Here is a 12984-nt window from a genome sequence, read left to right as displayed (position 1 = left end):
TTTAAGATACAAATTGTACAAGCTGTGAAGTGTCATGTTTGGTTGCTTGGAAGCATAGGGGTCAAAACAATCTATTTGCTCTATTATGGCAAATATTTGTAGATATTGGATCATATAAGTTAGTGAAGCACAAGAATTTCCTTCATGTTTATAATAGGGTGAATTAGAAGTTGGCATGTAGAGTTAGACTTATTATTGTCGGATGGGCCTCCGATGCGTTCAAAAGTCAAAAATGTTATCAATGAGACGCGTCATATTATTAGTAGTGACAGAAGATAGACTTTATTTCACACTACTCAAACACACATCCAACTCAAACATAGATGCCAGTAACAGACATTGGCATCCTTATTCATCATGGCACACATTGGTTGGCTAAGCCAGCATCACGTAGACTCCAAATTCAGTGAGATACTCTGTAGTTGCTTGTCCGAAGAAACCCTTAATCTCGTCATATTCTACGTTGACTTCAAAAAAGGTTCCACCCCCACCTCCATATGGACCGTATGTCTTTCCAAGATTGGTGGTAAACGTGAGCTGAGAGACGCATGGAAATTCAGAACAGTCGTATTTGACATACCCAGAAACGGAGGTGAGGTATTCATCTTGCATGAGAGTAAACTGCAAGGCAATTAGAGCGATGATACATTTAGCGATTTATATATTTGATAGCAGGTATTAGTAGGAGGGAGGGGAAGGCAAAATAATAGATGCATGGATGGATGGATGGAGGTCGGAGAGGCATGCCTGGAATAGTTCACCGCCGGGGCCTCCATATCTGGGAGTTACGCGAGTGGTTCCGTCGATGTCGAAGGTTATCTTAATGGAGTTTACGCATGAAGCAGCGCCAATGCTGATGCCAGTGATTTTGTCTGCAGGTTCCATGGCCCAACGAGACTCGTTGTCGCATGGACATTTGCGGACGCCCCCTCGGGCATGCGCGGCCGTCTTGATATGGTTTGAAGCCTGCACCACCATGCATCATCCATCACAAACCACATAGAGTAGAATAGAAACTGCAGTACTACATAATAGATAGGCCTCCATCTAAAGGAAGCAAAGCTATATTCTTTCGGTGGAGGCAGAGTATCTATATAGCGTCTCTCTCACCATCAGCGAGCTTATGAATGAAGGAACTCCTCTCACACCGGATGATATGCAAACACAGTCGACTCGATGGGGGGAGAGAGGATGGATGGGGGGGTATTTATAGAACCGAAAGGTGCATCAAGTTGTCCAATATTTATGTATGAATGGAACTTGTATTACTTAAAGCATTGGATTCATATTGACCAATTATAGGTTGGATTACTTAAAATATGACTTCCAAGTAGTCAATCTCAATCCAAAGTTGGTAGAAATATCATCACTCCATGCTCATCTTCGTTTATAATACGAATGGTTTGCATTAAATCTTTATACGAATGATCCTATCTTCTACGTGTATTAACATCAAGCAGTCTCTCTTTTCTTTTTTTTCTTTCCTTCCTTTTCGGTTCAAACATGACTGTGCGATATCTTAACACCGCCTTCTTACCTTTGAATTCAAACTGGACAAAACAAATAGGGCTGATCATTTTCCACTGCATGCTGATCAGAAGACTCCCGGGAGTATTTTACTATTTTATTTTGATTAAAGAACTTTTACGAATAATACTCTTCTAGTCTTTCATTATGAATTTATGTTTGTCTCGTAGACCAATGTGCTTCGGTCATATTTAATTAAAATACCATAATAGAAATACTGTGGGCTTAATCTTCCAAGCCAAACTAGTGAAATTTGACATCACCACATTAGTATATTTATCTTGTATCTGAAAATAATGACTCCTTCAAACGATCATACCATTGTTCATAATTCTGCAATAGACTTATTTTGGAAAGTTCTAGTAATGTAAGTTAAATTTAAACCAATTGTTACCAATCCTATACATGTCCATGGAGATACTTGATTATGTCAATAGTTTTGCTATATTTGAATCATGATTTTAATTTATATTTTTTTATCTTCTTAAATATCACAACAATGGAATGAGAATAACAAAAAAATAATTTTTTTAAAATCTTTTTACCTATTATTTTTATATTTCTATCCGTAAAATCATTGACGTTAGGATTAATGGACCTAGATGTTTTACTTTCATAATTATAAATATTTCAATTTAAATTTTCAGGTCTAGAGACCAGGATAATAAGGTATAACTATAGAGAATAAACTATAATTAGTCTAAAAAAATTGATAGTGAATATTTAATTTAAATCGATTGAATATTCGATAAATACTTCTGTGTGGATGACATCTTAATCTAAAAACCATTCAAACTTTCGTAATATGACATCAAAGTCATTATTTAAAACTTCACAGAAGAATAATACTCTTCTAGAATAATTAATATGACATAAAAGTCATTATTTAAAATTTCATAGAAGAATAATTAAAAGACCAACAGAGCGATACTATGAACTTAATCTTCCGAGGGACGTTGTAGATGATCCATTCCCATCCACCACACTATTACATCGATCTTGTATATGAAAATAATGTATCCTTCAAATTTGACCGTTGGAAAGTTCAAGTTTCTGAGTAATGGAAGTTAAATTTAAATCAATTATTACCAATTCTATACATGTACAAGGAGACACATGATTATACTAATAGTTTTGCTATATTTAAATCAATATTTTAGTTTATATATATTTTTTGTATCTTCTTAAATATCGCAACAATAGTATGAGAACAACAAAGAAATTTTTTTTATATATATATTTTTACCTATTGTTTTTATGTTTTCATCGGTAAGATCGATGACGTTAGGGTAAATGGATCTAAATATTTTACTTTTATAATTATAGGGATTCTAATATAAATTTTTTAGGTCTAGAGACCAGAATAATCTATAATTAATTTTAAAAAAAAATTAATAGTCAATATTTAATTTAAATTGAGTAGATATTCGATGGATACATTCATATATAGATGACATCTTAATCTTAAAAAACATTCAAACTTTCATAGTGACCATTTAAGTGTTTGAAAGAATTCAATACTTCTCCTACTTGGGGGTCAGTAAATTAATATAACATCAAAGTCATTATTTAAAACTTCACGATCGTTCTTTAGTCGATCCTTCCACCCATGTACACCAACTCGATTATCCTCTCTATATAACCAACATGGGACATATTGAATGCACCAAGATTAGAATCCATAATATACAGATTGGCATGTATGCATCTCATATCACATAACATATCAGAAATCATATTCTAGCCTTTCAATTATGTCGAAGTATGCACGACTATTGGCTTCATTTGGTCATATTTTAATTAAAACACACGCAAAAAGTATGACTTTGATCTTCCAAGCCAAACTAACATTATTTATTGGGTTAATAATAATAATAATAATAATAATAATAATAATAATAATTTATTGTTATTATAATTATTTATGCTCCTCCTCTTTTCAAATATGACTTGAGAGCCCATCCAAATTCATTATTTGAAATTTCATCATGACTATCGGATTTTTATTTTGAATGACAATATATTCAAATATTAGTAGTTTCATCTTAAGCCTAAAATGATGTATACAATACAATAAAACGATAAAAATAAAAGCATCGAATCAATCTATTAACATCATGACATTTGGCTTGATACAAATATAAGGTTTTCTCAAGTGAGTGACACACCTACATGTATCTCAAATTTAGCGCAAAATATGATAGTTTTGTTCAAGGCTACGGTCCATAACAAATATAATGTAGTTTAGATTTTGACTTCAAAAATGGATGAGAGAAAATAAATAGTAAAATTATAATTTTTATGATCGTATATTTATATGCTATAATTTATACCATATTAGCACTTGAAATTTATGATGCTATGCTTCTTTTCACAATTTCGATCTCTTTTAAAGAGTATATAAATGTATATATCTACCCTCCTTGTAATGGTCATCCACTTAGAAGAATTTGTTAATTATAAAAGGCTTGTTATGACTTTAAATAATCATGTCCAACATTATTTATCGAATTTACTTTTATGATGATGTCATCATGACTTCAATTGAGTATCTACGATATTTCTCTATTAAGGTATGACTATGACGATGTTATATCATATAAGTTAGTGAAGTACAAGTATTTCTTTATTGTTTTTAATTGATACATCGAGTTCGACTTGTTATTATTACCGGATAGACCCACGGTGTGTTTGAAAGTCACAAATGTTAACAAAGAGACACGTCATATTATTAGTAGTGGCATATAATTGAAAATAGATTTTATTTCACACAACTCAAACAAACACCCAACTTAAACATAGATGCCAATAACAAATAGTTTCATCCTTATTCATCATGGCACACAAAGAGATAGATATTAAACACCCAGCAAGAGTGGCACACATAGAGATAGAAATTAAACACCCTCTACAAGGGTTGGCTAAGCCAGCATCACGTAAACTCCAAAAGCATTGGGATATTCAGTAGTTGGATGACTAAAGAAGCTTTTAATCTCATCATATTTTATAGTAAAAGTGAAAATCTTATAATTTAATTTTTGATATTCATATGATAGTACTCTTTTATTATTTTCAAGAGAATGTTATTCCTCAAATCACTTAAAGAATTGAAGAGATTGAATAATAAAATAACATTGATGAATTTCCACATGATGTTGGTATCGTCGCTAATGATCTTATAGAATAAACACAATAGATAGTTTTGAGAATATCTCAAAAGAAAAAAAGATCTGTTATTTTTTTATTATTATGTGGTATATCTATAGGAATCATATTATGACATATTAATCAAATGGATATTTCATTATTTTCATAAGTGATGAAAAATAGTGATTTTGAAAATTGATATAGTGAAGAAAAAAAGAGTTGAAATCAATAAACCAGAATAGTAAATGAGAACTCATCGAATTACCTAATAACTATAAAAGAGTCTATTATATAAACATGACTCAAAGAGTAATAACGAATGATATAAAAATCAGATATTTGGTCAAAATTTTTACTCATAAGGAAAGCATTGATCAAAATGAGATATTTTCTTTAGTTTTTTAAATAAACTTGTTAAGAATTGTCATGACATTAGTAGCTTATTATGATTTGAGTTACATTATTTGAATGTAAAAATAATTTTTTTTTATGAAAATCTAGATTTATATAGATAACTTAAACGATTCGTATAGAAAATTAAAAAAAATAAAATTTGGTATGCAAATTTAGAAAATCCATTATGATATTAAACAAACTTCTACATAATCATGTATAAAGTTTTTTTATACTATTACTTTATTCAAATTTTAAAAAATACTATTGATCAATATTTAGATATGATAATTAGTAGGAGCTAATTTATTATATTGGTCTATATGTAGATAATATTTTTCTTACTAATAGGGATCATGGTTCATTGTACCAAACCAAAAAAAAATTTCACAATGAATTTTAAGATAATTGATATGAATGAGGCATCCTACGTAATTAGTATTGAGATATTTAGTGATAGATATTAAGGATTGCTAGGTTATCTTAAAAAATATCTATTAATCTAGTCATAGTGTGATTTAATATACAACTTTATTCAACAAATGATTAGATTAAAAATTTTGATCAAACCAAGTGTTTTTAAAATAACATTAAAAAATCTGATAAAGAAAAAATATTTATTATGTATGCGCAATTGAAATTCTATTATGCTCAAGCTTGTATCAAACCATATATCAATTTTGTAGTCAGAATATTGAATATATATTAGAGTTATCTGTTACAAAGAAAATAATATGATATATAGAAGAGACGAAGGATTATATGCTCACATATATGAAAATAGATTAGCTTGGAATAATAGTATTTTCAAATGTTGATTTTATAAATTACCTCTATAATAAGAAGTCCACTTTATATTTTATTATTAAGTAATATATTATTATATTTTTAATAATAAAAGCTGATTTTATGGTATGCTTTGAGGTTACTAATCAAACTTTATGATTGTAAAATTTTATCTCAGGACTTGATATGATCAGACTTAATTGTCAAGTCATTGAAGATAATTTGTGACATATCATAGTAGTTTTTTATATAAGAATAGCAAGTACTCTAGCAATTCTATGCATTATGGTAAAAAATACTTGGTGGTTAAAGAAAAGAGTTTAGAAATAATTAATATCAATTAAAAACATGAGTTATATTATAATTGATTTCTAATTCATTCACTTAAAACTTATAGTCTAAAGCAGTTGTAAAGAATATATTATTATGATTGGGTTTTTGAATAACCCATAAAAGATATGGTGATATATGTTTAAGTAGATATTATAATTGATCTTTTTATTTATGTAATTAAAATTATTTATTTCTGCTATCTTATTTATATTCATGTATGTACATATTATGATTGAATGTGCTAATAGGATTTTGATAAATAGATAAATTATAAGAGACATGTTTTACTATAATAGGAAGGACTAATAGCGTTATGGTATATAGAAGAAAGTATTAAATTTATGACAAACGATCGGTATGACTCACATTAGCAATTAGACTTAATGTGGTATTATTATGTTTATTAGACTTATTTACCTATTTTATAAAATTTATGTGCTTGTGTAAAATATTTTTTCAAAGATTTAGAATCTAATTAATAAAATTATTTTTAAATAATATTTGTTTTATTATGATATGATTTCTTAAGATATGATATTGATGGGAGGGACTCTTTTTATTATAAACTTCATTAATCCTATCAAACTTGATTTATCAAATTTACTTTTGTGACAATCTCATGGCGACTTCAATTGAGTGTTTATGATATTGCTCAATTAAGGTACGACTATGGAGATGTTACAGCATGTAAGCTAGTGAATTTATAGTAGGATGACTTTGAAGTGAGCATGGTAAGTTCGACTTATTATTACCGAATGGGCCAACAATGTGTTGAAAAGTCACAGACGTCACCAATGAGACACATCATAGCATTAATAAGATAGACTTTGTTTCACACTACTCAAACACACACCCAACTCAAACATAGATGCCAGTAACAGACATTGGCATCCTTATTCATCATGGCACACAGAGATAGAGATAGATAGTCAACACCCTCCACAAGGGTTGGCTAAGCCAGCATCACGTAGACTCCAAATGCAGTGAGATACTCTGTAGTTGCTTGTCCGAAGAAGCCCTTAATCTCGTCATATTCTACGTTGACTTCAAAAAAGGTTCCACCCCCACCTCCATATGGACCGTATGTCTTTCCAAGATTGGTGGTAAACGTGAGCTGAGAGACGCATGGAAATTCAGAACAGTCGTATTTGACATACCCAGAAACGGAGGTGAGGTATTCATCTTGCTTGAGAGTAAACTGCAAGGCAATTAGAGCAATGATACATTTAGCGATTTATATATTTGATAGCAAGTATTAGTAGGAGGGAGGGGAAGGCAAAATAATAGATGCATGGATGGATGGATGGAGGTCGGAGAGGCATGCCTGGAATAGTTCACCGCCGGGGCCTCCATATCTGGGAGTTACACGAGTGGTTCCGTCGATGTCGAAGGTTATCTTAATGGAGTTTACGCATGAAGCAGCGCCAATGCTGATGCCAGTGATTTTGTCTGCAGGTTCCATGGCCCAACGAGACTCGTTGTCGCATGGACATTTGCGGACGCCCCCTCTGGCATGCGCGGCCGTCTTGATATGGTTTGAAGCCTGCACCACCATGCATCATCCATCACAAACCACATAGAGTAGAATAGAAACTGCAGTACTACATAATAGATAGGCCTCCATCTAAAGGAAGCAAAGCTATATTCTTTCGGTGGAGGCAGAGTATCTATATAGCGTCTCTCTCACCATCAGCGAGCTTATGAATGAAGGAACTCCTCTCACACCGGATGATATGCAAACACAGTCGACTCGATGGGGGGAGAGAGGATGGATGGGGGGGTATTTATAGAACCGAAAGGTGCATCAAGTTGTCCAATATTTATGTATGAATGGAACTTGTATTACTTAAAGCATTGGATTCATATTGACCAATTATAGGTTGGATTACTTAAAATATGACTTCCAAGTAGTCAATCTCAATCCAAAGTCGGTAGAAATATTATCACTCCATGCTCATCTTCGTTTATAATACGAATGGATTTATAATACGAATGGTTTGCATTAAATCTTTATACGAATGATCCTATCTTCTACGTGTATTAACATCAAGCAGTCTCTCTTTTCTTTTTTTTCTTTCCTTCCTTTTCGGTTCAAACATGACTGTGCGATATCTTAACACCGCCTTCTTACCTTTGAATTCAAACTGGACAAAACAAATAGGGCTGATCATTTTCCACTGCATGCTGATCAGAAGACTCCCGGGAGTATTTTACTATTTTATTTTGATTAAAGAACTTTTACGAATAATACTCTTCTAGTCTTTCATTATGAATTTATGTTTGTCTCGTAGACCAATGTGCTTCGGTCATATTTAATTAAAATACCATAATAGCAATACTGTGGGCTTAATCTTCCAAGCCAAACTGGTGAAATTTGACATTGTAGATGATCCATTTCCATTCACCACACATTAGTATATCTATCTTGTATCTGTAAATAATGAATCTATTATTTCATACTTTTTTAACAGACTCCAAGCCAAACTATTGAAATTTGACATTTTAGATGATCCATTCCCATTCACCACACATTAGTATATCTATCTTGTATCTAAAAACAATGAATCCATTATTTCATACTTTTTTAACAGACTTACTGTTGAAAATTTTAAGTTTCCAGTAGTAATAGAAGTTGAATTTAAACCAATTGTTGCTGATCCGATGGAGATACATGATTATGCCAATAGTTTTACTATATTTGAATCAAGATTTTAGTTTATATTTTTTTGTATCTTATTAAATATCGCAACAACAGTATGAGAACAACAAAGAAATATTTTTTAATTTTTATCTTTTTATCTATTATTTTTATATTTTCATCCGTAAAATCGATAACATTAAGATAATTGATTTAAATTTAACTTCCATTACTCGAAACTTGAACTTTCCAATGAAGGATACATTATTTTCATATACCAGATAGATGTAATAGTGTGGTAGATGGGAATGGATCATCTTCAATGTCGAAGATTAAGCTCATAGTATTGCTTTGCTGTCTTTTAATTAAATATGAACGAAGCCCAATGGTGTAGGAGACAAACATAAATGCATAATGAAAGACTAGAAGAGTATTATTCTTTTATGCATAATTAAATAATGACTTTGATGTCATATTAATTTTAATAATCCCAGCAGGATTAGTATGAAATTCTTTCAAAAAAAGTAAATGGTTTATCTTATGTATCTATTGAATAACCTCAGCAGGATTAGAATGGAATTTTGATGCATAATTCTTTCAACAAAGTAAATGGTTAATTTTAATAACCCCAGTAGGAAAGTTTGGTTTTTATATTAAGATATCATCCATGTATCTATTGAATATCCACTCGATTTAAATTAAATATTGACTATCAATTTTTTTCAAAATAATTATAGATTAATATTAAAATCTCGAAAGTGAAAGATCTAGGTCCATTTACCGTAACATCATCGATTTTTCTAACGAAAATATGAAAATAATAGATACAAAAGTAAAAATAAAAAAAATTATTATTCTCATACTGTTGTTGTGATATTTAACAAGATAAAAAAATATAAACTAAAATATTGATTTAAATATAGCAAAACTATTGGTATAATCATGCATCTCCATGTAAATTGGTAATAATTAGTTTAAATTCAACTTTTATTACTACTCAAACTTGGACTTTCCAACAGTCCAATTTGAAGGATACATTATTTTCAGGTGCAAGATAGATGTAATAGTTTGTTGGATGGGAATGGATCATATAATATGTCCAATTTCACTAGTTTGCTTTGCTGGTCTTTTAATTAAATATGACCAAAGCCGACAAACATAAATGCAAAAGACTAGAAGAGTATTATTCTTGCATGAAGTCTTAAATAATGATTTTGTGTATCTAGATTTCAAAATTTTATATTAAAATCTCTATAATTATAAAAGTAAAACATCTAAGTCAATATATCCTAATGTTGTCAATTTTATTGATAAAAATATAAAAATAATAGGTAAAAAGATAAAACTTTTTTTAAAAATCTTTCTTTGTTGTTCTCATACTATTGTTGTGGTATTTAAGAAGATACAAAAAAATATAAACTAAAATCTTGATTCAAATATAGTAAAACCATTGGCATAATCATGTATCTCTATCGACATGTATATGATCGGTAACAATCGGATTAAATTCAACTTACATAACTACTCTGAAACTTGAACTTTCCAACAGTAAGTATGTTAAAAAAAGTATGAAATAATAGTATGATCATTTGAAGGATTCATTATTTTCAGAAACAATACTAATGTGGTGAACGGTAATGGATCATCTACGATGTCAAATTTCACTAGTTTGGCTTGGAAGATTAAGCTCATAGTATTGCTTTTCTGATCTTTTAATTAAATATGACCGAAGCCGAATGATCTACGGAGACAAACATAAATTCATAACGAAAGACTAGAAGAGTATTATTCTTACTAGTTCTTTAATAAAAATAAAATAGTAAAAGACTCCCGGGAGTCTTCTGATCAGCTTGAATTAATAGTGAAATCCACATTGGTTCTTAAATTTTTAAAACCATGGAAAACTCTTTCCAGTTCTCTCTCCTCAAAACCAAAACCACAGTGATAAGAGAAAGAGAGATTTGGATTAATCGAAGATCAGCATGGAGTGATAATATTTCTATTGACTTGGAAGTCATATTTTAAGTAATCCAACAGACTTAACTATAAATGGTCAATATGAATCCAATGCTTAAATTTTTAGGTTATTGACGATGTTATCCACACATAAACCTGACTAAAAAGAAGAAAACAGCAAAGAACTCGATCCTCTCGGTTTAAGTAAAACAATGACTTGGAAGCGGTACCCTTACTGTTTCTTTCTTTCTGTATTGTTGTTACAAGTTCCATTCATACATAAATATTGGACAACTTCATGCACCTTTTGGTTCTATAAATACCCCCCCATCCATCCTCTCTCTCCCCATCGAGTCAAGTGGGTTTGCATATCATCCGGTGTGAGAGGAGTTCCTTCCTTCATAAGCTCGCTGATGGTGAGAAGAGACGCTATATAGATACTCTGCCTCCACCGAAAGAATATAGCTTTGCTTCCTTTAGAGGGAGGCCTATCTATTATGTAGTACTGCAGTTTCTATTCTAACTCTATGTGGTTTGTGATGGATGATGCATGGTGGTGCAGGCTTCCAACCAGATCAAGACGGCCGCGCATGCCCGAGGGGGCGTCCCCAAATGTCCATGCGGCAACGAGTCTCGTTGGGCCATGGAACCTGCAGACAAAATCACTGGCATCAGCATTGGCGCAGCTTCATGCGTAAACTCCATTAAGATAACCTTCGACATCGACGGAACCACTCGCGTGACTCCCAGATATGGAGGCCCCGGCGGTGAACTATTCCAGGCATGCCTCTCCAACCTCCATGCATCTATTCTTTTGCCTTCCCCTCCCTCCTTCTAATACCTGCTATGAAATATATAAGTCGCTAAATCTATCATCGCTCTAATTGCCTCGCAGTTTAGTCTGATGCAAGATGAATACCTCACCTCCGTTTCTGGGTATGTCAAACACGACTGTTCTGAATTTCCATGTGTATCTCAACTCACGTTTACCACCAATCTTGCAAAGACATACGGTCCATATGGAGGTGGGGGTGGAACCTTTTTCGAAGTCAACGTAGAATATGACGAGATTAAGGGCTTCTTTGGTCATGCAACTGAAGAGTATCTCACTGCATTTGGAGTCTACGTGATGCTGGCTTAGCCAACCCTTGTGTGCCATGATGAATAAGGATGCCAATGTCTGTTGCAGGCATCTATGTTTGAGTTTAGTGTGTGTTTGAGTAGTGTGAAATAAAGTCTATCTTCTGTCACTACTAATAATATGATGCATCTCATTGATAATATTTTTGACTTTTGAACACATCGTAGGCCCATCCGATAATAATAAGTCTAACTCTACATGCCAACTTCCAAGTCACCCTATTGTAAACACGAGGGAAATTCTTGTGCTTCACTAACTTATATGATCTAATATCTGCAAATATGTGCCGTAATAGACCAAATAGATTGTTTTGACCCCTATGCTCCCAACCAACCAAACAAGACACTTCACAGCTTGTACAATTTGTATCTCAAAAAATCATCAAAGAAACATGGATAACCATAATCTAAGAGGGTCTTGGACGTGCATCAACAATCCCTTAATATGACAATGGAACCTTCAATAACTCAACTAAAGCTCTAATAACTCAACAAATCCTTTTAACGTGCTAATTCGTAGGTAGATCTAGTATTGCGATTTTGTGCCACTCCCTCCGAGTCCACTTGCTTGTTTAATCGATTGATTGTTATTATTCACGATGAAATTTCATGTCAGATTTAAATAATGATTTTGGATAGGTTCTCTTGAAATTTCAAATATTGACTTTGGACAAGCTCTCAAGTCAGATTAAAGGACCACGGAGCATAATTATTATCGTTATTATTCACATCTTCTAAAACTACATGAAGATGTGAATAAGGGTGATATATTTAGTTATCAGTAATTCTAAGTTCCAAAACAAAGAAGGAGAAACAAAGTGGACTGATGTGAGATATTAATGTGGACTGATCATCGGCACAGTCAAATTTCAGCTTGGCTGGGAAGATTAAACTCATAGGTTTGCTGGTCTTACAATTGAATATGACCCGAGCCCGATGGTCTTTTAATTAAATGCATAATGAACATTTTGTTATGGAAGATTAGAATATTATTCTTACTGGTCCTTTAATAAAAATAAGAAAAAGTAAAAGGTTCCCAGGAGTCATCTTTGTTTCATTCATAA

General features: G+C 31.9%; 1 protein-coding gene and 2 long non-coding RNA genes across 3 annotated transcripts; 1 reads left to right on the top strand and 2 right to left on the bottom strand.

Moving 5' to 3' along the window:
• Nucleotides 1-256: 256 nt before the first annotated feature.
• LOC135622180 (uncharacterized) lies at nucleotides 257-1145 on the bottom strand. Its single transcript, XR_010491000.1, has 2 exons — nucleotides 748-1145; nucleotides 257-621 (listed from the first exon to the last, which is right to left on the bottom strand). It is a non-coding gene; the product is annotated as an uncharacterized LOC135622180 (long non-coding RNA).
• Nucleotides 1146-6974: 5829 nt separating this feature from the next.
• LOC135621937 (jacalin-related lectin 3-like) lies at nucleotides 6975-7975 on the bottom strand. Its single transcript, XM_065123568.1, has 3 exons — nucleotides 7874-7975; nucleotides 7511-7729; nucleotides 6975-7384 (listed from the first exon to the last, which is right to left on the bottom strand). The coding sequence occupies exons 1-3, from the start codon at nucleotides 7874-7876 to the stop codon at nucleotides 7139-7141; spliced, it is 468 nt and encodes a 155-aa protein (XP_064979640.1). The 5' UTR covers nucleotides 7877-7975; the 3' UTR covers nucleotides 6975-7138.
• Nucleotides 7976-11052: 3077 nt separating this feature from the next.
• LOC135623640 (uncharacterized) lies at nucleotides 11053-12061 on the top strand. The gene is made up of 3 exons (XR_010491452.1): nucleotides 11053-11196; nucleotides 11343-11561; nucleotides 11676-12061. It is a non-coding gene; the product is annotated as an uncharacterized LOC135623640 (long non-coding RNA).
• The last annotated feature ends 923 nt before the right edge of the window (nucleotides 12062-12984 follow it).

The sequence above is a fragment of the Musa acuminata genome, chromosome BXJ2-9, assembly GCF_036884655.1.
Source record: "Musa acuminata AAA Group cultivar baxijiao chromosome BXJ2-9, Cavendish_Baxijiao_AAA, whole genome shotgun sequence".
In the NCBI taxonomy this organism is placed as follows: Eukaryota; Viridiplantae; Streptophyta; class Magnoliopsida; order Zingiberales; family Musaceae; genus Musa; species Musa acuminata.
The sequence above is the reverse complement of the archived record's forward strand: the minus strand, read 5'-3'. Positions and strand labels throughout refer to the sequence as shown.

Excerpts from the sequence above, each read along its gene's own strand:
- LOC135621937 (XM_065123568.1), bottom strand. Across the intron at positions 7,385-7,510 it reads CCGGCGGTGAACTATTCCAG|TTTACTCTCAAGCAAGATGA; the intron begins GCATGCCTCTCC and ends ATTGCCTTGCAG.